Raw genomic sequence first — 23,454 nt, 5'->3', positions numbered from 1 at the left:
GCAAGTCACATGAGTCTCATATTGAATGCCCCTATAGAGAGGCCAAAAGCCATTTTTTTCTTATTTTTCCCATCATCTATCACACCGAAAAGGACACCATAGGTTCTTCCATCCAATGCAAAACTGTGCAAGAGCACTTATGACACCAATGCCCACTTTTTTTCCCCTCACTAGATTCTGCTATTGGAAGACTAAAGTTTGACTGGCATTATGCACCGTAGAGCCTCCACCAGCTCCTTTGGTCTCCCAGGGTGTCCCTTTTTCAAACCTTCCCTTCCAACATGGCTGGTAAAGTTATTTGTAAACGAAAGCAACAAGAGTCCTTCCCCAGGGTCAAAGAGGTGTTGGTCTCTTTTAAAGATCTTTGGAGAAAGCCCGGCAAAATATTTCTACGGATGCAAGAAGCCCCCTCTTAAAGTCTATATTGTAAATAATAAGTCTGACTAGGATGAACCCTCTATTAAGTCTCCATCTGCCAGTGTAGGCAATGTTGGGGATATGGTTTTCTCAAAACACTTGACTCGCCAATTAACTGCCAGTTCTGCTGAAACTAGTCTGACCCTTCCTCCAGGCATTAATAAATGCGGTCCTCTGCCTAATAATGCATTCTTCCATGGCAATTTTCACTTTTCCCCCCCCTGTGACTATTCTTAAGAATTCCTTCTTTGCATCGCCACTTGTTTTTCCTCAGAAATCCAAGACAGAGCTAGGTGTTCTCTCAATGTTTATCTTGACAGCATTTATTGTAGTTCTCGACAGTCCTGCTGACAAAGGAATAGCAGGGAAATGCTGGAAATAAAACTGTGTTAATATCTCTGGGAAGAGCTGGGGTTTTGAAATTGTTTCTTACGAAAATGGCTGGATCGCAATCTGAATGAAAAGGCAGGTGTTCAGAAAGCAAAAGACAGAACATAGGGACCCTCATTTTTTAATGAAGCTTTCAAAACAATTGAGGCCAACCTCAGCCTGCTCGACCATCACAGCTATTTTGTTTCCCAAATGGGATATCTTTTTAACACCTTAGAAGAATCAAACCATAGAATGTTAATAGAAGCTCTACATTTTTATCAAGGATAAACTGAAGAAAAAACTTAAAATACAACCAATATAAGAACATGTTGGTGCAAGTGAATAAGGAAAAAGAAATATGCTTGGTCTTAACAAAAAAATGTACTAACTAAAATGATGTGCAGCTGACAGAAAAAACAGCAATAAAATAGCAATTAAGCACCCACAAACCAAGAGAGATTGAAGTTCTTATGGTCTCCAAAACCTTCTTCCGGTGTCGAAATACAAGGAGAGCCATGTTAGCAGACTAAAATCAACATATCTTCACAGAACAATCTCTCCAAATAACTACCAAACAAATACACAGAAGACAAGAAAACAAGTAACTCACCTGTAACTTTGGTTCTCCAATATTGGTAACTTTCATAGATTCCCATAGCTTGTATCATTCCCCGTCGTCGGGATGGGAGTCTTGGTAAATAAAAATAACATAGCAGTAGGTACAAAAAAAGAAGGAAAGGCCTAGGCCTCATCACATTTTGTAGCATATCCACCTCTTTTTGTAAAAGAGACCAAAATAAAGCAACAACCAATCAGAATAGCCTCACCCCACAAAACCTTCCTGAGAGAACCGCAGAGCCTCAGATTTTCGTAGCCGTTGTGTAACAGTATAACAAAACATACTGAAGGCTGAGCTTTCCCTGGGGAGGAGGGTGGGCGCATTGGAATCTATGAAAGTTACCAATACTGGAGAACCAAAGTTACAGGTAAGTAACTTGTTTTCTTACTCCAGTATTGGAACTTTCATAGATTCCCATAGCTTGTATCAGAGTAGCTAGCAGTGAGAAGCACATTTTGCTCTCCCCTCACATAAAAAAACAGTGCAATAACATTTAAGAATAACAGTAAATATACATATAATTCCAAAACCAAAATGCGCCAATAACAAGAAAGGAAGGAGGGAAGAAAGGAAAGCTCACCACTCAATGGAAGAGGTTCTTCAGGACTGCCTGGCCTACAGCCGTGTCTTCCTGTGTCGAGGTCTCCAGGCAGTAATGTCTTGTGAAGGTGTGTGAGCTGCTCCAAGTTGCAGCCCTACAAATATCTTTGATCTGTACCACAGCAAAGAGGGCCGTAGAGGAAGCCATGGACCTTGTAGAATGTGCTCGGACTCTACCATCCAGGGGTTTGCCTGTTGCTGAATGACAAAAAGTTATGGCACTGGCCACCCACCGAGCAATACCCTGCTTACACAGGGGCAAGCCCTTGCGGGAGTGCTATATGAAACAAACAGTTGCGAAGATTTTCGGATTTCTTTTTTTACGGACCAGATAGAACTTCAAACTTCTCTGCACATCCAGAGTGGAGTGTTCTTTCTGCTGGCGTAGAGGGCTGAGGAAAGAAAGCCTTAAGGATCACCAGTTCATTTAAATGAAAGTCCTAAGGCACCTTAGGTATGAACTTCGGGTTAGTCCTTAGGATCACTGTATTTTTCTTGAATTGTAGAAAGGGTTCCTGGATTGTCAGAGCCTGTAATTCCCCCATTCTTCGTGCAGAAGTGAGAGCTAGGAGAAGCGCTACCTTCCAAGATAGGAATTTCAAATCTGCTCGATGAATCGGCTCAAAGGGATGCTTCATCAGCTGGGTGAGAACCAAATTCAAATGCCACATAGGAGGTGGAGGCCTCACTGGAGGAAAGACTCTAAAGAGGCCTTTGAGGAACTGCTTGACAATCATGGCTGAACAAAGAAGGACCAGATGCAGTGCGTCTATAACGAGAAACTGCCGCCAAATGAACCTTAATGGATGAATGAGCCAGCCCCGGTTTAGCCAAAGACATGAAATATGGAAGAACTTGGTGAGGTTGAGATGAAAAGGGGTCGAAACCCTCCTGCTGACACCAGATGCAGAATCTCTTCCATTTTAAACGGTATGTCTTATTAGTAGACGGAGCCCTGGCCTGAGAAAGCATTTCCTTAATTTCGTCCGAGAGATCTAGTCCAAGAAACTCTTGCTGCTCAGGAGCCATGCTGTTAGGTGTAAGGAGCGAGGGTCCGGATGCCAGATCTGGTTCTGGGACATCGCGAGAAGGTCTGGGACCATCCTTAGCTGCTGTGGAGGGACCAGGGAGAGGAGATGAAGCTCCGTGAACCAGAACTGCCTCGGCCAAGCTGGAGCTATTAAGACCATCTTGCACAGCTCCGTTTTGATCTTCCCGAGTACTCTGGGTATCAACGGAATGGGGGGAAAAGCGTATACAAATGCGCCTGACCAGGCTATCGAAAGCACATTCCCCAGCGATCCTCGATGGTGTAGCTTGCTGGCGTAAAACTGGCATTTTTTGTTCTCTGGGGTTGTAAAGAAGTCTATTGCAGGTCTGCCCCACCGGTGAAAGATTTCCTGCAAGACAGTCTGGTACAGTTACCATTCGTGGCTGACTGACGACAGCCTGCTGAGCAGGTCTGCCTTTTTGTTTAGTATTCCTGGTAGATGTTCTGCCTTCAGAGATATCCTGTGAAGGATAGCCCACCTCCAAATCCTCTGGGCTTCCTGTGACAACGGAAGCGATTGGGTACCCCCTTCTTTGTTTATGTAGTGCATAGATGTGGTGTTTTCCATGCGGACAAGAACCGTCGATCCCTGCAGCCGTTGGAGAAAAGCCCGTAGAGCCAGACTAATAGCTCTGAGTTCCAGGAGATTGATATGAAGAAGACGGTGCTGAGGCAGCCAATGACCGCTTACATGTAAATGTTGAAACACCGCGCCCCAGTCATCCAGCGAGGCATCTGTAGTTACAATTTGAGGAGCTGGATCGACTACGAAGGATAGACCTTGGGACATATTTTGTTCCGTCGTACCACAAGGCGGCCTTTTTCATAGCCGGAGTGTTTATTACCTTGTCGAAGGATTCGTCCACTTGTCGCCATTGTAGGTCGAGCTGTTCCTGAAGTGAACGCATCCGTAACCTGCAGTGAGGTATTAAAGGAATGCAAGAGGAAATTGTTCCTAGCAGGGATTTGTAATGGCTAACTGAAAGACTTTCTTCTTCTCAACAACTGAGCCATGGACATCAGTTTCCCTTGCCTTTCGAGGGATGGAGAAGCCTTGTTGAGTCGTGTCCAGAATGGCTCCTAGGAATCGTGCTTCCTTGGACGGACAGAGAGATGACTTTTTTCTGTTGAGAATAAGGCCCAGATTGCTGAACAGACGCGTGCATGCATCAACTGTTTCCTCCGCTGTCTGTATGGACGGGGCTTTCAGCAACCAATCATCCAGGTAGGGAAAGACGTGAAAATGCTGCTTCCTGAGGAAAGCTGCCACCGGCGCCAACACCTTGGTAAAGATCCTTGGAGCAGACCGAAGTCCAAAAGTTAGAACCCTGAACTGAAAATGGCTCTTGCCTACGGTAAACCGTAGAAACTTTCTGTGGGCTGGATGAATGGGTATGTGAAAATAAGCATCCTCGAGATCAAGAGTGGCCGTAAAATCCCCAGGGTTGACTAAACGTAAAATGTCCTGGAGAAACACCATCCGAAAAGATTGTTTTATGAGATAGGTGTTTAGCTCCATGAGATCTAAAATGGGGTGCCACTTTTCCAGCGTCTTCTTGATCAGAAAAAATCTTGAGTAGAAACCCTCTCCTTTCTGAGGAAAAGGGACCGGCTCTACAGCTCCTTTGAGGAGCATGTGATGAACTTGTTTCGAAGGCATGACGGCAGGGGGCTTGGAAGGTGGAAGTTGTACGAATTCCAGTGTATAGCCACATTGAATGATGTTGAGTATCCAACGGTCTGATGTAATCCGTCGCCAATTGTGGAGGTACTGAGATACCCTGCCCTCCACAGATGTCGCGGAGGGGGGTACAGCAGGAAGAGCCAGCACACCGCTATTGTCGCTTAGAGGTGTCACGCCCCTGGCGATTCTGTTTTCCTCTGGAGTTAGACCTAGAGAAAGAAGAGCTCTGGCCTTGTCTTTGATAGTAAGATGGACGATAAGACTGAGGCGCTGAATTATAAGAAGGATACCGTTGCTGCTGGCAAGAACCTCTGTAGGTCGTAGTAATCCTTCCTCTGGCTCCACGGAAAGGAACCTTTCGATATTGTAGGGCTCCTAAGGATCTTGCTGTCTCCGTATCCTTTTTGATGTTTTGGAGGACATCATCAATATGTTTACCGAATAATGCCTCCCCATCAAACGGAACGTCCAGGATTTTGTTCTGGACCTCCGGCCGGAACCATGTCGCCCTCTGCCAGCCTTGGCGACGAAGAACAGCTGCGCCTGCAAGCGAACGGAAAGCCGTTGTGGTAATGTCCATTGCGCAGTCAATCTCAGCAGATGTGACCTCTCCCTCTTGCAAGATCTTCTTTGCTTCCACTTTGTTTTCCTGAGGCAGCTGGTCTAGATCTGGTGAGGTCACACAACATCTGACGATCGTATCTTGCAAGTATTGCCAGCGCATTTGCCGCTCTAATCAAAAGACCAGCCATCGAGGAAAATCTTTTCCCAGCATTATCTAGGCGTCTGCCTTCCTTATCCGGAGGAGTAGTAAGAGGCGCATAAGGATTACGTGATTTCTTCTGAGCCGCCTGAGATCACTGAATCCGGCTTCGGTTGACCTGTTAAGGATGCTGGACTGTCTTCAGGGGCCTTGTATTTTTTCTCCCGACGCGGCAAGACTGGAATGACAGTAGCCAGATTCAGCATTGCCTGAAGACCTTCCTCCCAGACGTGGCTGACAATAGGAATGGAACGGACAGTCTTCCTATAAGGTTCTTTAAAATCATAAAGAAAACATTCAGTTTGAACTAAAGGCATGGGAAGTTTAAATCTGCCTGAAGCTCTTTCCATCAATTTATGAAACCCCCCCAATGTCTGCCGGGGGAGAATCAGCTGTAGCCGGTGTTGGAGAAGCTGGGTCCGGTATAACAATCATCCCACTCAGTAACCTGGTCTGGCCTGATGATATCGCCCTGATCCTCGTCCGAGGAATCAATCTGCAACTCTGGAACCACCGGATGTGAGACTGGACTGGTAAATTGAGGTTGTGAAATCATCTGGGACGATGATCTTGGCGAAGACACAGAACGAGCAGAAACAGTCTGCGTCAAAGGAAGTGAAGGAGGAGGTGGCTGGGAGAATCTCCTCCTATAGTCCTGTAACAAGTCTTGAAGACCGTCAAGAGGGAAGAAGGTACAGAAACCATCTCCTGTCTAGTGCCTTCCTGACGTTGAAAAAGGTGCTGATAAGAGTGCCCATGAAGGTATTCAGCCTCAAAATCAGTGTCCTGGCACTTGACCAAAAGCTGTGAGGGGCTATTGGCATAGCCAAAAGAATCATCCTCACCCTCAGAATCGTCTTACTCCTCCAGCAACAGCGCGGGAGGCAGAGGGGTAACCCTTCTTGGAGAAGTCATGTCTGGCGTGATTCGCTTCAAAGAAATGGTAATCTTCTCAGTCGCCGATGACGTCGTCGGCGGTACCGTCGACGGTGGATAAGCAAAAGGAATAGTCGTGGACGAGGTCGTGGACGGAAGACGATGAAATAGGCGTCGTCGTCGGCACGGTCGACGAGACCAGCGAGACTCCCGCTGTCATCACCGTCGTCAAAGCTCTCGTCGACGTCATAGTCGTTGAAGCCATCGTCGTTGACAGTCGTCGACACCTTCGTCGACGTTCAAGGAATGGTCATCGTCGTCGACGAGCTAGTCAACACCAGCGTCGATGGATGGAGACTTGAAGGCACTGTCGACGAGCCCGTCGACGGTGGCACTGTTTTGACTTGTACCTTAGAAACCTTCGTCAACTGACTCTTTCACAGCGTCGACGATGATTGACTAATCTTATCAGACTTCTCAGATGACAGAGAAGGAGGCTTTTTAAAAGGTTTATCAGTCTTGGCCACTGTTCCTGCTGAAGTTAGTCCTTCCCTCTCCTTTGCACTAAAGTGAGGAGATTCGCTAGGACTCCAGCGCTCAGAATCACGGTGGGTCTTTTTTGAGGCCTTTGCGTGGCGGTCTGTAGATGGAGAAGGGGGAAACCCTACCCCTCTTCACTGACCTTCTGGATGAAGTGGCAGTTGATGAATCATCGCTATCACTTGATAGTGTTTCCTTCCTTGACTTCAGCTTGTGCAGCCAGGTGAGAAGAGGACCCTCACGGTCCCGGAGAGTCTTTGTGGAAAAGGTGCGGCAGATCTTGCAGTCCTGAGCCTTGTGGTCCGGATACAGGCAGTAGATGCAGTTTTTATGCCTGTCCTCCACATTCAACCTTTTCTTGTCACAGGTGGAACAAGCCTTAAAAAGAGCTGTCTTCTCCTTGTCAGACATTCCAACAGAAAAATCCAACAATTCTGAAGAAAAAAAAACTGCTGAAAAAAACAGTAGAATATGGTCGAAATGAGCAGAGCTCAAAAGACTCCCTAAGCACAACGTGCAGTAGAAAATCTGAGGCTCTGAGGTTTTCTCAGGAAGGTTCTGTGGGGGGAGGCTATTCTGATTGGTTGTTGCTTTATTTTGGTCTCTTTTACAAAAAGAGGTGGATATGCTACAAGATGAGGTCTAGGTCTTTCTTTCTTTTTTTGTACCTACTGCTATATTATTTTTATTTACCTAGACTCCCATTCCGACGACAGGGAATGATACAAGCTATGGGAATCTATGAAAGTTTCAATACTGGAATAACTGCACTTCTGATGGAAAAAACATTTTAGACTGGGGCCAATGCTGCTGTACAAGATCAGACAAAAAAGATGAATTAGACAAACATTTTAGGAAAGTGTGTTTTTGGGGCAGATTCTAGTATGTCAGTCATCTTCACTTTACTTTGACACCTATGATTTTCTCTGTATCAAAATCAAACCTCAATAAGTTTAAATCCGGTCTATTCTCACAATCAATACAAGCATGGCAAAATTGAGTGTATACAAGATAATTTAAGGACATGAGAAGTGGTGGTAGACAAGAAGAATGTGATCACTTCCCAAACAAAATCCATGCAACTAATCTCACCTGAGGAGTAACCCAGCTGGGCTTCAAGCTATCCTGTGCAGTCACTGAAGGCCAGCCGGTGTCCAACATTCTCGTTGTGGCAGCAACAGAGGAGAACCCACCAGCATGACCCCCAAGGCTCTGTCCAACTTGTTCCAATGACGACAAGAAGGGAAGGGGCTTCTCAGAGCTGTCTGGTTGATCTTGCACCAATACAGTGCGCCCATTCTCTTTGGTATATGTGGCAAAGTTAATACTGTGGCTAATTTGCGGAACAATCTGGGATGACTGTTTGGATGGCAAATCAAATGTAGCATCCTTCTTGGTACTCTCAATCAGCGGCCCTTCACGATCGTTGATGTTCACATCAGCAGAATCACCTTTCACCTTTTTCAAAGCAGGAACACTTTCAAGGTCCAAGTCCACCTTCCTCCTTCGGCCATCATTCATGTCCCCACTTTCTCTCTTCAATTTGGGGGCATTGACAACATTCAAAGAAGCTCCCTGGAAAGAATGAGAATGTTGAATGTTTTGCACATTCCTACCCTAAACCACAAAACTAGGGAGTTTAAAACATATTCAAATGAAATTCTTCCAAAGACCTCCCATTCAATACCTTTCACCTCTATATGGTATTCCAGGAAGGAATACTAAGACTGTACTCGAACCAATGCTGCAGCACACCTCAAACAATCCAAGGTACTATACTCGCACCTCAAGCTCTTTCCTATAAAGTAATCACGTGCCCCAAAAACTGCTGTAAAATCTCATGACCCTTGGGGGTGTGCTGTGCGTTTGCTTCAATGCTGCATAATACCTCAAAGTTTAGGAAACTTAACACTTTCCTCCATACATTTACCATTTCCATGATCCACTCACTAATAATACACAAGTTATTCCTAGCTATATTCTTTCTATCTCCAACACTCAAGCACACAGATATACTTGTTCTGAAACATGAAAAGCACCAGTAATCAAATCACACAAGTTCCAACTTTGAATTTGAACATGCCCTACAAAATTAACACCCCAGACTTGTGTGGCTCACCTTATTGTGATCCACATTTTCACAAATTAAAAACTTCCAAATGTGCCTAAATGCAACACCATAGGGCACCTTAAGTGGCTTACTGGTTTGTCAACCTCTTCAAGAACACACTACTGTTGAGAGCCTAACTAAGGGGTAGTTGTGACCAGCTGGGCCCGTATTATGCAACAAGGGAGTGCTTGTCCCTATTTGCATGACAGCACATATTAAAACGTGTGCACCAGGTCCAAACAGATACAGTGCACCCTATTACAATCAATGTGCTGACACCAAGGACCTGTATGTAATAAAGCCCCTGAGAGCTTACAGTTCTGGTTTAGAGACATGCGTAGGAACATCCAATATGGTCCATGTATTTGAGACTATCCTGCGAGGGCCTACGGTCACTTCATTTCACTATAGGGCTAGGATGGTGCTGTACACACTATACCTCCTTCTGTGGCATAGGACTCTCCATCAGCGTCACATGGACAAGCCGTGGGTCGACACACTTGGTTTCAGAGCACTGAAATGATAAAAAAGGTGGAAGAGAGGATGGTAAGAAAAAACATTTCAGCAAAGAGACAACATATGAATGAAGCATCAAGCACCCAACAGAACCAATCAAAACACAAGACTTTCAGAAGACAGTCTCTCCTATCGATCTTCAAGAAAGCACTAACAGCACAGAAACTACAAATTTAGTGGTTTATGCAAAGAAAGCAAGGACAAAGGAAGCACATCAAAAAGATCGCTATTCTTTACTGAAAAGAGATGGAGAGGTGCAAGAAGAGGTGTACCCAAAGGGCTCCAAAATGTGCCACTGAAAGGGGTTGGTACAAATGCCAGCAACCCACTCCCTCCCCAGCCCCTTAAGACAGCTATGCAGAGCGCTGGGACTGTGCCTTTTTGTCCCCTGCACGAGACCTCCTGCGATTGCAGTGGACCGCAAAACTGCAGAGTCCAGTTTCCCAAGTTTAAGGAGTGGTCTCCTGCCTGCCACCTCCCACTTGCCGGGATGTATGCATAAAGCGCCGGAAGAACTCCTGTGGCGCAGGACATGTCGGAGCCACGTCCGGCGAAGCCCGGGCTAAGGACGGGCTCATACTGCGCCCATCAGCACCAGGACGAAGCAGAGCTGGGCCCCCCCTCTAACCTGCTTCATTTAAGGTACTGTTCTGGTGCCAACCATTCGTTTAGCTGTCTAAATGACCACTTGGGGGGCTGGGTTAGTGGTGTCTTGTGACGTGTATCGATCATCTAGTTCCGAAGGCCAATTTGCCCTGAGAGTAGCTCGCATAATGCTCCCTGTAACCGCCTATTACTTCAGCTTACTTGTTAGTGGCCATTTATAGCCACAAGACAAGGTAACCTCAAAGGCCAGTTACTCCCCACAAGCAAATATGGGTAAAAGGAAGGAAGGGGAGGCCGGGTGCAAGTGGGACTAGGAAAATGAAGAAATCAAAAAAATGAGCCGGGGGGGGGGGGGGGCTAGGGGGGGGGGGGGGGGGGGGAGGGACTGGACGACTTTCATTGATTGGATAGATGATTTATTGGGCGAGTGTGAAGAATTGCTGAATGCGGTTATTGTTCAGCCCCCAGTTGCTGTGCCTATAGCTGCTCGCCAGCTGCCACCCTTAGACATGTTTCGACAGCCTGCCGCTCTCAGGGTCCTGAAACAATGCACATCCTGGGACGATGTGCCAAGCCTGCTCCTCTAGGATCGGCATGGTCCACTAAGGGGAAGCGTGCCGCCCTTGTTAACTACCCCAGCCATTTGCAGCTTCCGGCGAATGGCCCTCACTGGTTCTGACCCCCACTTTGGGCGGGAGAATCGGCGGGAAAATCAAGTGAAGAAGGGACATATGGTCACCTTTGCCAACCCCACCTCTCAGGTGGGGGAGGCAAAGTAAAGCAAACTCTCAGTCCCCACCATCTTGCAGATGGGGCGACTTAGCCAACCAGAGAGAGGCATATGCCCCACTCCCACTGGAGGGTGGCATAATAAGGGGTGTAGCTACCCCAAGGAAGGGACTCATTGGTCCCAACTTTATTTAACCTTTACTTACCAGTAAAACCCCAAAATATAGTATTTTGGGGCAACCCCGAACTTGCCATCTCAGATCAGAACCGACCAGAAGAAGAGAAAGACCATGGAAGTCGTGCTGAACTAAGAAGAGGACGACACCTACTGACTTGGCCCCAGCCCTACCAGCCTGTCCCCACTTCAAACCTACTGCAGCGAAATCCCGGTGTGTCCTGCAGCCAGCAGCCCTCAAGAACCCGAAGAACCTGCCCTGCCTACCAAAATCAAGACTGTCTCCCTTGAGAACCAGATTTGCTCAACACCAGACTCTGGCTCCAGCCAAATCAGCACCACTGCACCAGACGCCCACAACCAGAATACGAGTGGCCCAACACCACGAGGAGGTCTCCCCCGCGATCCTGTCCCGAGATCTGTGATCTCTGACCTGCCTCAAATCTCCAATTGACGCTTGCAGTTCCATTCTGGAGGATCCCCCTGACCGCGACAAGAGCTGGTAAAAAACCCAACGCCTAAAGACACCCCTGCACCTGATGTCCCACGCCATTCGGTGGCCCAACCAACTGTGTCCCATCATCTCCAGGCATCCCAACTTACCTCTCCAACTGGTGGACGCCTCCAGATGATATTTGTCCCCCAGCCTGCAGTCTTTGTTGTAACCGGAGAACCCCCATTGAAAACAGGGCACTGACGCCAAAACAGCACCCTGCACCCAGCCACCGCTGCAGGTGTACTTTGGGACTAACTCGGACCCCCCTTTGCCCTGAGCCTAACACCAGGAGCTTTGCTCCCACAACCTTGTGGCCTGCTCGTGAGCAGCCACCAACAGGAGGCCCCCTAGCCCCCATTGGATAACATTGGGCCTCAGCACTCTGCACCAGGCTGCCCTGGTGCAGCTGAGGGCCCTTTGAGGGTGCAGCTGAGGGCCCTTTGAGTGTGCATCTTTGACCCTGGGGGAACCCTGATTCTAACTTCAGAAAACCAACTCCCAAACCCAAGTACTTACCTTGAAACCGATAACTTCATTTCCTCCCATAGAATTGCATTGACTGCTTTCTTGTGAAAATTGTTGTGTGTAGTTGGTTTTGTATTAGAACTTGAAAAACTGCAAATATCTAAAAAAATGCTTTACTTACCTTTTCTCGAGGAAATGTCCCAGTGTGATATCTAGACATATCACACAGAGTAGAAAAAGTAATCCCTAAAGAAATCTAAAAAAGTGATCCCTAAAGAAATCTAACTAAGTAATCACTAAAGAACTCTAAAAAAGTAATCAAAAGTGATCCAACCATAATTTCCACTGTATGCTAAGTATTTACATACCTGTACGAACGTTTTCATTCAGCTTGCTTGTATTGTTCAACATGCCTTGAAAAGTACCATTTACATGTACCTGTACCAGGCTTGTTTGGTTACCGATTTTTTTTTTTTTACTAAATAATATTTTTATACAAACAAATTGGTCCGAGTTCAGTCTTTGAGTATGTGACATCATTTGCTGCCTGAGTGTGTACAACAAATACTTAACACTACCCTCTGATAAAGCCTTACTGCTCGCCCACACTATCACAAATAGAGAGTAAGGTGCTATCTAATTTTACCTCCGACTACCTTTGGGGTTGCACTAGACTCTGTGCAAGCTATACCCCATTTTGGTATAGTATATACAGAGCCTGCTTCCTACATGGGCCACTAACTTCAGCCGTGCGCGTCGGGTGCAGAACCACAGAGTTGGCTGAATCCAGGGTCTGTGTTTGAGTCTTTTGGTTGAGCAAATCCGCTGCTCACAGAAGACAGATTTTTTTGGTGAAGGTAGGACAGGTCCCCCAGGATCTGGAAGGCTGCTGGAGACGCCGGGGTTTCTCTGGTTGCAGTTCGAAGTTGGGACAGGCAGGTAGGGCTGGGGCCAAAGCAGGTGGTGTCTTCTTCCTTGTTCAGCATAGCTCTTCAGTCCTCCTTTCATCTTCTCGAATCTGAGGAGGCAAGGTTCGAGGTTGCCCCTTAATACTAAATTTAGGGGAGTTACGGGGGTGTGCAGGTTGGGACCAGTGCGTCCCTTTCTTGAGCAGACCCTCTATTATACCACCCTCCAGTGGGAGGGGGTCATGTGCCTCTCTCTGGTTGGCTGTGTAACCTCATCTTCAAGATGGAGAGGACTGAGATGGGTGCTTCACCTTGTGTTCCTCACCGGTGGGGTTGGCATATGTAGGCACACCTCTGTCCTAACTTGGTTTTCACTTCGAGCCTCCCACCCAAAGTGGGGAATAGAACCAGTGGAAGCCCGTTGCTGGAGGAAGCAAAACACAGGTCCAGTTAAAGGCGGCAGGCCTTTGAAGCTTCCCCTTCATGAACCCAGACCATCCTGGGGGTGGAGGCAGGACACCTCTGCCCTGGATGGGCTTTGTTTCTGGACCCAGAGAGCTGAGGCCTCCTACGCAGGGTCCAGAAACATGTCTGGTGGTGGCAAGTGGCAGGTAGCCATTTAGGCACCACACCAAGGCTGGTCATTCTTCAAGGTGCATCTCTAAGATGCCCTCCGAGTGCATTTTACATTAAATCCCACACCTGTATCAGTGTGGGTTTAATGTGCAGAGAAGTTTGCTACCAAACTTCCTAGGTTTCAGTAAAGCCACAATGGAGCTATGGAGTTCATGATGACCAACTCCTAAACCATATACTCCTCATGGCTCTACTGAATTTACTTAGACACTGTAGGGGTTCAGTGATAAGTTTAGTGCACCCTCAACTGTGTGCTAGTGCACCCTGCTAGAGGGGTGACTTACCTAGGCCACAAGCAGTGGATTTCAGGCATGACTCACAGGCATGTGTGCCATGTCGACTTTACTTTTCTCTGCACCAAAACACGCAGTGTGCAATGGCAGGATGTTGGTGTAAAGGTGCAGGGTCACTAAGAGTGGTGAAATAGGTGCTGCAGCCCTTAGAGGCCTTCCCTGGTCACAGTGCCCTTGGTACCCAGTGTGACTTTTACAAGGGGCTTACCTGTGGCCAGAGATGTGCCAATTCTGGCTTCAAAGGTACAATTAGGGATGGAACACAGGTGCTGGGGCTTTGTTAGCAGGATCCCAGCACACACTAAGTTGGCATCATGTATCTGGCAAAAAGTATGTAATTAACCATGCCAAATAAAAGGCACTTTCCTACACATGGGCACAAGCGGATCCCAGATTCTGTGTCCTAAGGGTTCAGGATACCTCTATACTGACCCCTTATATATTTTAACACTTTATTTTCCCTCCCCCTGGCCAAGCGTCAAACAAAATAGTGGCTGCAATTTTCTTATCAGGCTGTGGCCAGCCAATCAGGGCCTTGCTTTGCCCCTCAACCCGCGCATTCCCCATGGGTGAATCTGCGTCCCTAGATATGCATTAATGTCAATATCTCCGAAACTACTGAACAGATTTACATCAAACTACAAAAGGAATATGCTACTTACCAGCATGCATCTGTTCTTGGCATGTAGAGCTTCAGAGCCACACACTTAGGATAGTAGATCGCCATCTGGTGTTGGGCTCGGATGCTTGCAGGTTGTTGTTGTCTTCGGAAGAAGTCTTTGGTCACGAGATAGGTGACTCCTCCCTTGGACTACAGTGCACATGGGCATCAACTCCATCCTTAGATTGTTTTTCGCCATGATGGGAAATGATGGAGTTTGTAGAAAAGAGAGATGTTCATGTGTGATGTCTAAGTAAGACAATGCTGGAACAGATACAGGTCCCGGGGAGGTGGGTGGGCGTGTGTGGATCTGCAGCTCTACATGGCAAGAACAGATGCATACTGGTAAGTAGCATATTCCGTTCGAGGCATATGAGCTGCAGATCACACACTAAGGATAGACTATATAGCAGTGTCTCCCCTAGCGGTGGTCACCTGTATCCGTTGCAGCAGTTTGGAATAAAGTTTTAAAGACAGCTTGGCCCACAGAAGCTGGTTGCTTTGCTTGCACGTCAACACAATAGTGTTTAGTGAAGGTGTGTGTTGTAGACCATGTGGCTGCCTTACAAATATCTTCTAAGGGAATGTTTCCTAAGAATGCCATGAAGCCCCTATTTTGCGTGTGGAATGCGCTCTAGGGGGAACCGTTAGTGTGCGCCTAGCCTTGTGGTAGTATATTTGGATACATTTAACTATCCACCTAGCTATTTGGAAATGGGGTTGCCTTTATGTGGTGGAGAGAAAGCAACAAACAATTGTTTTGTTTTGCGGAATGACTTGGTTCTGTCAATGTAGTAAAGAATGGCTCTTTTAACGTCTAAGGTCTTTCAGCTACCGAGTCTGGATTTGGTAAGAATACTGGTAACTCTACTGATTGGTTAAGATGGAACGGAGATATGACTTTTGGAAGGAATTTCGGATTTGTTCTAAGAACCACTTTGTTGCGGTGTAATTGTAAGAATGGTTCTTGTATGGTTAAAGCATGGATCTCACTTACCCTTCTGAGGGATGTGATGGCGATAAGGAAAGCCACTTTCCATGTGAGGAACTATACTTCGCATTTATGCAGAGGTTCAAATGGGGGTCCCATGAGTCTTGTAAGAACAATGTTTAGATTCCACACTGGAGAGGGTGGTAATCCGGGAGGAATAATCCTTATTAGTATTTCCATGAAGGCTTTGATCGCAGGTACTCTAAATAGTGACAAGTGTTGTCTATTTTGTAAGTAGGCTGCTAATGCTGCTAGGTGGAGACGTATGGATGAGTATGCCAAATTAGATCTTTGGAAGTGCAGATGATGTCTTGGATGGATGCATCCAGTGGGTTTATATGATTGTTAATGCAGTAAATGGCAAATCTCTTCCATTTTGCAGCATAGCAGGATCTAGTGGTAGGTCTTCTGGCCTCCTTTATAATATTCATGCAGTCTGGTGGCAGGTTTAGGTAACCTAACTCTAGGACTTCAGGAGCCAGATCGCTAGATTCAGCTGACCTGGATCTGGGTGTCTGATTTCTCCATGGTTCTGGGTTAATAAGGACGGGGAGAGGTGTAGTTTTTGGTGTGGAACTAGCGAGAGTTCCAGTAGTGTTGGGAACCACGGCTGGCGTGCCCATGTGGGAGCTACTAGGATCAGTTTGAGAGACTGTTGCCTGAGCCTGCGTACCACTAATGGAATGAATGGGAGAGGCGGAAAAGCGTACGCAAATCTGCCTGACCAATTCATCCATATCGCATTGCCCTTTGACTCCGGGTGGGGAAACCTGGCGGCGAAGGTTGGGCACTTTGCGTTTTCGTGTGTGGCGAACAGATCTATGTCTGGTGGGCCCCATTGTTGGAAAAAGGTTGTAGTTCCCATTCGTGGATCTGTTGAGTTTGTCGACTTAACAGATCGGCAATTTGATTGTGAATCCCTGGAAGGTGTTCTGCAAGTAGGTTTATGTTCTGGGGAATGGCTCATCTCCAAATGTTCTGTGCGAGCTGGGACAGCTGGAGAGAATGTGTGCCTCCTTGTTTTTGTATGTAATACACGGCTGTCATGTTGTCCGTCCGGATGAGGACAGTTTTGTTCTGGAGATGTAGTTGGAATGATTTTAGTGCTAGGAACGCTGCTAGTAGTTCCAGGTAATTGATATGGAGCACTTTCTGTTGAGTGGTCCATTTGCCCTGAGTGGTGTGTCCGAGGAGATGGGCTCCCCATCCAGTGAGTGATGCGTCCCTTGTCAGCACTATCTGTGGAAGAGGCTCTAGAAACAGCCGCCCTTTGTACAGGTTGTTTATGCTCCACCATTTGAGAGAGCGATGTGTGCGGCTGTCCACCCACACCAGATCTGTAAGTTGTCCATGAGCCTGGTTCCACTGACGTGCTAGACATTCTTGCAAGGGACGCATTTGAAGTCTTGCATAAGGCACAATGAAGATGCAGGACTCCATCATGCCTATGAGTTGCATGAACACTCTTGCTGGAAGAGAGTGTTGGGTTTCAAATTTTGCGATAAGAGCTTGTATATTGGCTATCCTGGCTGGGCTGGGATATGCTAGGGCTTTGGAGGTGTTTATAGTGGCTCCTAGATACTGATGTATGCGAGAGGGTTGGAGATGAGATTTGGGATAGTTTATTGTGAATCCCAAGTTGTGTAAGATTTGGATAGTTTGGTGAGTGTGTAGAACACATTTGTTGAATGACTTGGCTTTTATTAGCCAGTCGTCTAGATACGGGAAGACATGCATTTGTTGTCTTCTGCGGTGTGCTGCTACTACTGCTAGACATTTGGTGAATACTCTGGGCGCGGTTGTTACTCCGAATGGAAGGACTGTAAACTGGTAGTGTTGTCCGTCCACCACAAACCTTATGTACTTCCTGTGAGCAGGATGTATGGGAATGTGGAAGTAGGCGTCCTTGAGATCTAGTGTGGCAAGGAAATCGCCTTGTTGTAGTAGTGGGAGCACTTGAAGAGTGATCATATGGAAATTATCTGAGTTTATATACAGATTTAGGGGTCTGAGGTAGAGTATTGGTCTTAGAGTCCCCGTCCTTTTTGGGGATTAGGAAGTATAGGGAGTATACCCATGTACCCTGATGTAAGGGAACTGGCTCTATTGCGTGTTTTTGAAGCAATGAGAGAACCTCTTGTTTGAGGAGCGTAAGAGGGTCTGGTGACATGGAACGCTGTTTGGGTGGTATATGTGGGGGGGTATTTGTGAGTTCCAGGCAGTAACCATACTGGATAATTTGTCTTACCCACTTGTCTGTTGTGATGGAGTTCCAGACAGGTAGGAACTGTTTGAGTCTTCCCCCGACTGGAGTGGAATGGTCTGGGGGGAGTGGAGGAAAGTCACTGTTTTGTGGCAGGGGAGGTGCCTCGACCTCGTCCCTTGTTGTTGTTTCCTATATATCCTCCTCTAAAATATCCTCTACTGGGGGATGTTTGTATAGCGGGTTTAATGGTGGAGGAGGTGTCCGCTCCCATATTCTTGGATGCTCCTCTGTAGAAGGAGCGTCGAAAGGAGCCACGTGGTTGTGGAGACTGTAATGCTCCCATGGACTTAGCAGTCTCTGTGTCTTTTTTCATTTTTTCAAGGGCAGTGTCTACTGCTGGCCCAAATAGCTGTTCTTGGTTGAATGGCTGACTAAGTATGGTAGTTTGTACCTCTGGCTTAAAGCCTGAAAGGCGCAGCCAGGCATGTCGTCTAAGGAGCACACTTGTGTTTATGGCTCTAGAGGCGGTGTCTGCGGCGTCAAGCGCACATTTAATTGACGCATTTGAAATAAGTTTTCCTTCCTGGATAAGGTCATTTGCCTGGGTTTTATATTGGTCTGGCAGATGTTGTAACAGATTCTCCAACTGGTCGTAGTGAGCCCTGTCATAGCGTGCTAGTAGGGCTTGGGTGTTGGCAATACGCCAATGGTTAGCGGCTTGTGCTGCTACTCGTTTGCCAGAAGCTTCTAACAGTTTGGATTCTTTGTCGGGGTGGTGCATCTCCTGTGGTTTGGGAGTTGGCGCGTTTCCTAGCATTGGAAACGACCAAAGAATCCAAAGGGAGCTGTCCTTTGATGTAACAAGGATCTTCAGGGGCAGGCCTCTATTTCTTTTCTATTCTTGGGTTAAGAACCCTGGCACGGACGGGGTCTTTAAATACCTCTGGGGCGTGTTTTATGACTCCTTTAATCATAGGTAAAATTTGTACAGACTTTTGAGATTGCTCAAAAGTATCTAATAGGAAGACTTCCTCAGGTGCATCGGAGTGCATGGTGACGCCAATGTAAAGTTCTGCTCTATTTAATAATTGGCCAAACCCCAGGTGGTCATCTGGAGGTGATGGTTTGGAGGGATATGGTTGAGGGTCAGACATGTCTGGTAGAGGGAATGCCCAATCATCCAGTGGTGCGGTATCTGGATCCGTTAACGGATCATTAGGATCGCCCACTCCCCCTAGGTCATCATCATCATCCTGTGGAGGTGGTGTATGTGATGGAGAGGGTAGAGGTAAGGGTGGTGTAGGTAGAGGGGGTGGGGTAGAAGGTAGTATGGGAGAGCAAGGAGGAATAGGCGATGTTGCAGAGTCCTTCTTGTTTATAGAACTGGGGCAGGTGGTGTGTCCAGTTTCCGTTTTTTACATGGCACCGTGGTAACATGTCCAGTCTTTGGATTAATATAAATCTTTTTCTGTCTTGGATCAATGGGATCTGGATGGAAAAGTTCTTGTTCCTCGGGAACAGTTTCTGGCGCTGATTTTTTCGGTTCCAATCGAGGTTTTGGATGATCGGTGTAGTTTTTGGCTTTAGGTGGTGTATGAGAGTCCTTAGCCGGTGGTTTCGGTGCCGATGATGGTTTCGGAGCCGTAGTTGTATCTTTAGGCTTGGGAACTTTCGGTGCCGGTTTATCTATGGGCCTTGATGTTTTCGGTGCCGAAGGCGTCGGAGCAGATTTCGGTGCCGAGAGGTCTTTTGTCTTCGGTGCCGAAGGTGCCGGTGGAACAATGACATGCGGCTTGCTCGGGCCCGAGCTACCGGAAGGCTTATGTTTCTTCGGAGCCGAGCCTGGAGGCAGGGCTTCTGAAGGATGTTTTCGGTCTCGACTGAGGCCAGCAGGCGAAGTCTTGACCAATGCCTTTGGTTTTGGAGGGGTTGGGGCAGGGGCAGTAGTGCTCACGCGTTGCCCAGGAGTAATGAGGTCGTCTGAGTCGTCTGCTTCGGAGATGATTTGTAGATCCTCGGAATCTTCTTCCGGGACATCAGGACCCTCATCAAAGATGTTTTCTGGTTCCGGAGCTTGTCTCTGTGCCATGATGTGGCGTCGAGCCATTCGATCTCGAATGGTCTTTTTGGATCGAAATGCTGCGCAGGCTGGACTAGTCGTGTTCCGGTGATAGGCACAGGTTGCAGACTTTGTGGTGGTCACTGTGCGTAAATTTTACTGCACACAGGGGGCATTTTTTGAAAGGCGTCCTTTCCATGAGCCGTAGGCCTCACGGCGTGGATAGGCCCAGCGTCCCGCGTCGACGTCCGGAATCGAGCTGATGAAATCTATGTCGAGTGAAGGTGCTTCGATATTTTTGTGGAAGTTTTTCGCTTCGAAAAGCTTGGAATTGAGATTTCCAACCGGAGCGGAAAAGTTGCATCCGAACCCAATGGCGAAAAAAAACAATCTAAGGATGGAGTTGATGCCCATGCGCACTGTAGTCCAAGGGAGGAGTCACCTATCTCGTGACCAAAGATTTCTTCCGATGACAACAACAACCAAGCATCCAAGCCCAACACCAGATGGCGATCTACTATCCTAAGTGTGTGATCTGCAGCTCGTATGCCTCGAACATACAGTTTCTACACCAAGATCTAACATTCTGCAAAATCTGGTGTAAATCCGTTCAGCAGTTCAGGCTGTAGTCGTGTTAAAAACGACAATCCCCATCAACATTACAGGGGGAAGGGGACTCCCCTTTGTCTCTGCCCCCGCTTCATGACAAAACCAAACAATATCTCTCTCCCAATCTCTCAATCTCTCTCAATCAATCTCTCTCAATCAATCTCTCTCTCTCTCTCTCTCTCTCAATCAATCTCTCTCTCTCTCTCTCAATCTCTCTCTCTCAATCAATCTCTCTCAATCAATCAATCTCTCTCAATCAATCAATCTCTCTCTCTCAATCAATCTCTCTCTCTCAATCAATCTCTCTCTCTCTCTCTCAATCTCTCTCAATCAATCTCTCTCTCAATCAATCTCTCTCTCTCTCTCTCAATCTCTCTCAATCAATCTCTCTCTCAATCAATCTCTCTCTCTCTCAATCAATCTCTCTCAATCAATCTCTCTCTCAATCAATCTCTCTCTCTCTCAATCAATCTCTCTCAATCAATCTCTCTCAATCAATCTCTCTCTCTCTCAATCAATCAATCAATCAATCTCTCTCTCTCTCAATCAATCAATCTCTCTCTCTCAATCAATCAATCAATCAATCTCTCTCTCAATCAATCAATCAATCAATCTCTCTCTCAATCAATCAATCAATCAATCTCTCTCTCAATCAATCTCTCTCTCAATCAATCTCTCTCAATCAATCTCTCTCAATCAATCTCTCTCAATCAATCTCTCTCAATCAATCTCTCTCAATCAATCTCTCTCAATCAATCTCTCTTTCAGCCAGCCATCAAAAACACTCCTACCAAGCTCCACACAACGTGAGTTTACAAAATGTAAATGAATGGGGATATCCCCCAGACATGTCACGTCTAGTAGAGATTTTAAACCACATTCACTGGCTTCCATAAGGGGTGCGCAATGGCTCATGAAGGACACAGTCAACGCATATTAAAATATATGGCAAGGAGTTCTCTGTAGGTGTTTGCATCATACCTCACTAATGGATATGTCCATGATACAGCTGGCAGGGTTCTGCTGGATAACTACCCCATTTAGCCAGGGCTCTGGCCCGTCTGTCTGGTACACCTTCACTCGCTGGCCTTGGACATTGTAGGTACCTGCAAAGAAGAATACTCATCAAATACAACAGCCACCATTAACTATATCAGCATTTCTTAGGTTTCACAGATGGAAATATATGTTGCAGGCCTTTAAGAAACCTGGCCACAACATGTCACTTAGAGGAAAAGTTGGGCCGGCAATGAGAAGAATGCTGAGATGGCAGAAAGGAAACACTCAACTGGGCCCAGAGCAGAGCTCTGTTGGGTGAACAATGCAAACAATAGAACTTTTGATAAAGGTGTAGAAAGTGAGTCACACCACGACACAAACCTGTCCCAACAGCAGGAGTATACCGACTTGGTGGAGGGACGCCTGGCTGTTAGAAGAACACTACAGACTTCAGGAGGAAGGTCTAAAGCGGTCAACTGTCGCCGCTCAATCTCCACACATGAAGGTGAAGGGTATGCAGTTTTGGGTGCACAGCCCTCGCCTGTTGCTATGACAGAAGATCCTCTAGAAGAGGCAGCCTGACTGGAGGACCAATGGTCATGCTCAACAGCTCAGGATACCAGACTGAGCCCAATTCAGAGCCACAAAAATGACTTGAGACCGGTCTTCCGGATCTTCTTGTGAAGTCTGGGCAGAAGTGGTATTGGCAGAAAGGCATATAGGAGGCAGTCGCGCCACTCTAACCTAAAAGTGCCTCCAAGCGAGAGTTGCTTTGGAAACTCGCAAGTGCAAACCGGATGACACTGTGGGTTCTCGGCTGTGGGAAAGCAATCTAAAAGTGCTCAAAATTGCGCTTGAGAAATGTTTCGACAGAACACAAAAGCACGTCTTACAGTGCATGGATGATGGCAATAAGTTATTTCTCATACCCATTAAGATCCAGTGGCACTTGTAGGGGGAGTGGGTTTTATCACGAAAGGCAAATTGGACCGTCTTGAGAACTTTCCCCCATTTTTTATATATTTTTTTGTATTGTATTTGTTATGTCGGTGCATTTGTGATTTTATTTAAAGAGCTTTTTAAACATATGAATATTAAATTAATACAATTAAAGACCTGCATCTTTTTTTGAATTCCCATGGTACTGAATTAGATTGATTGATGTCATTGTGTCTAAGTGTCTAGATTCATTTATCAAGGGGAATTTTGAGCACTTTTGGTCTACAGAACCCGGTCCCCTTAGTTTAATCTCTCAGCTTTCTTGGCTAACCTATCTAACCAAGGCTCTCCCCACTGCTGTAAGAGACATTGCACCACATTCGGGTGGAGACGCCATTCATTATAAGCTAAGAATCTGTGGCTGAGTTCATCCGCTCTGGCGTTCAGAGCGCGAGCCAGGTGTTGAACCACCAGGGACATGCCCTGACATTCCAGCCATGTCCAAATAAGTAGCGGCTCTTTATGAGGGGTTCACGATTAAACCCCACCCACTTTATTGCAATGCTACATGGCGGTGGTAGTGACCAAGAACACTGGTAGTGCAGAGTACCAGGACGCTCCTCGGAGTAAAGGTGTGCTTTAGAAATGCCTTTTACATTGCATTACATACAACATCATTATTAGCACTGAGAGAGTCCTACGCATCCATTTGTCTAGGAACAAAATGGTTTAGGAAGGAACAGTAGAGAAAAGGGCACATGTAGAGAAAACAACCTCTTGTCTGACCTTTTCCGGTTTGAGAAGAACGATATTGGCACCAGCATTTTGGAAACTAGGAGAATGTTTTTTTGAACATCGGAAGTGCCTTAATTGAGGAAGCCTACGGGAGATAAGAAGTATATCTCTCACATTCTCTGGGGAACTGTGTACGCTAACTATCTAGATGGAACCAAGATAGCCTCCTAGAAAACGTGGCTTTTATCTGCTGCATTGCATATAAGAAAAATAAGAACATAAGGAGAACCAAACATCTAACAGACTGAAAAATATTAACTCTTGTACAAACTAACCTATGATAGGCAACAGAGCCTAACCCAAAGAGCTTTTTCCATCATGCTGCAAGTTGAAAAACGG

The 23,454-nt window shown here is 46.6% G+C and overlaps 1 protein-coding gene across 1 annotated transcript in view; it reads right to left on the bottom strand.

Annotated features, from left to right (window-relative positions):
• Positions 1-23,454, bottom strand: part of KDM3B (lysine demethylase 3B) — an 867,558-nt gene that overhangs the window by 703,529 nt on the left and 140,575 nt on the right. Inside the window, exons 5-7 of the mRNA XM_085618404.1 lie at positions 21,364-21,488; positions 9,472-9,546; positions 8,015-8,497 (exon numbers count right to left, since the gene is read on the bottom strand). Coding sequence (XP_085474530.1) covers positions 8,015-8,497; positions 9,472-9,546; positions 21,364-21,488 — 683 coding nt within the window. The remainder of the gene's footprint in view (positions 1-8,014; positions 8,498-9,471; positions 9,547-21,363; positions 21,489-23,454) is intronic.

Source organism: Triturus cristatus, chromosome 7 (genome assembly GCF_964204655.1).
Source record: "Triturus cristatus chromosome 7, aTriCri1.1, whole genome shotgun sequence".
NCBI lineage: Eukaryota > Metazoa > Chordata > Amphibia > Caudata > Salamandridae > Triturus > Triturus cristatus.
Note: the sequence above shows the minus strand (reverse complement) of the source record. Positions and strands in the feature narration are given on the sequence as shown.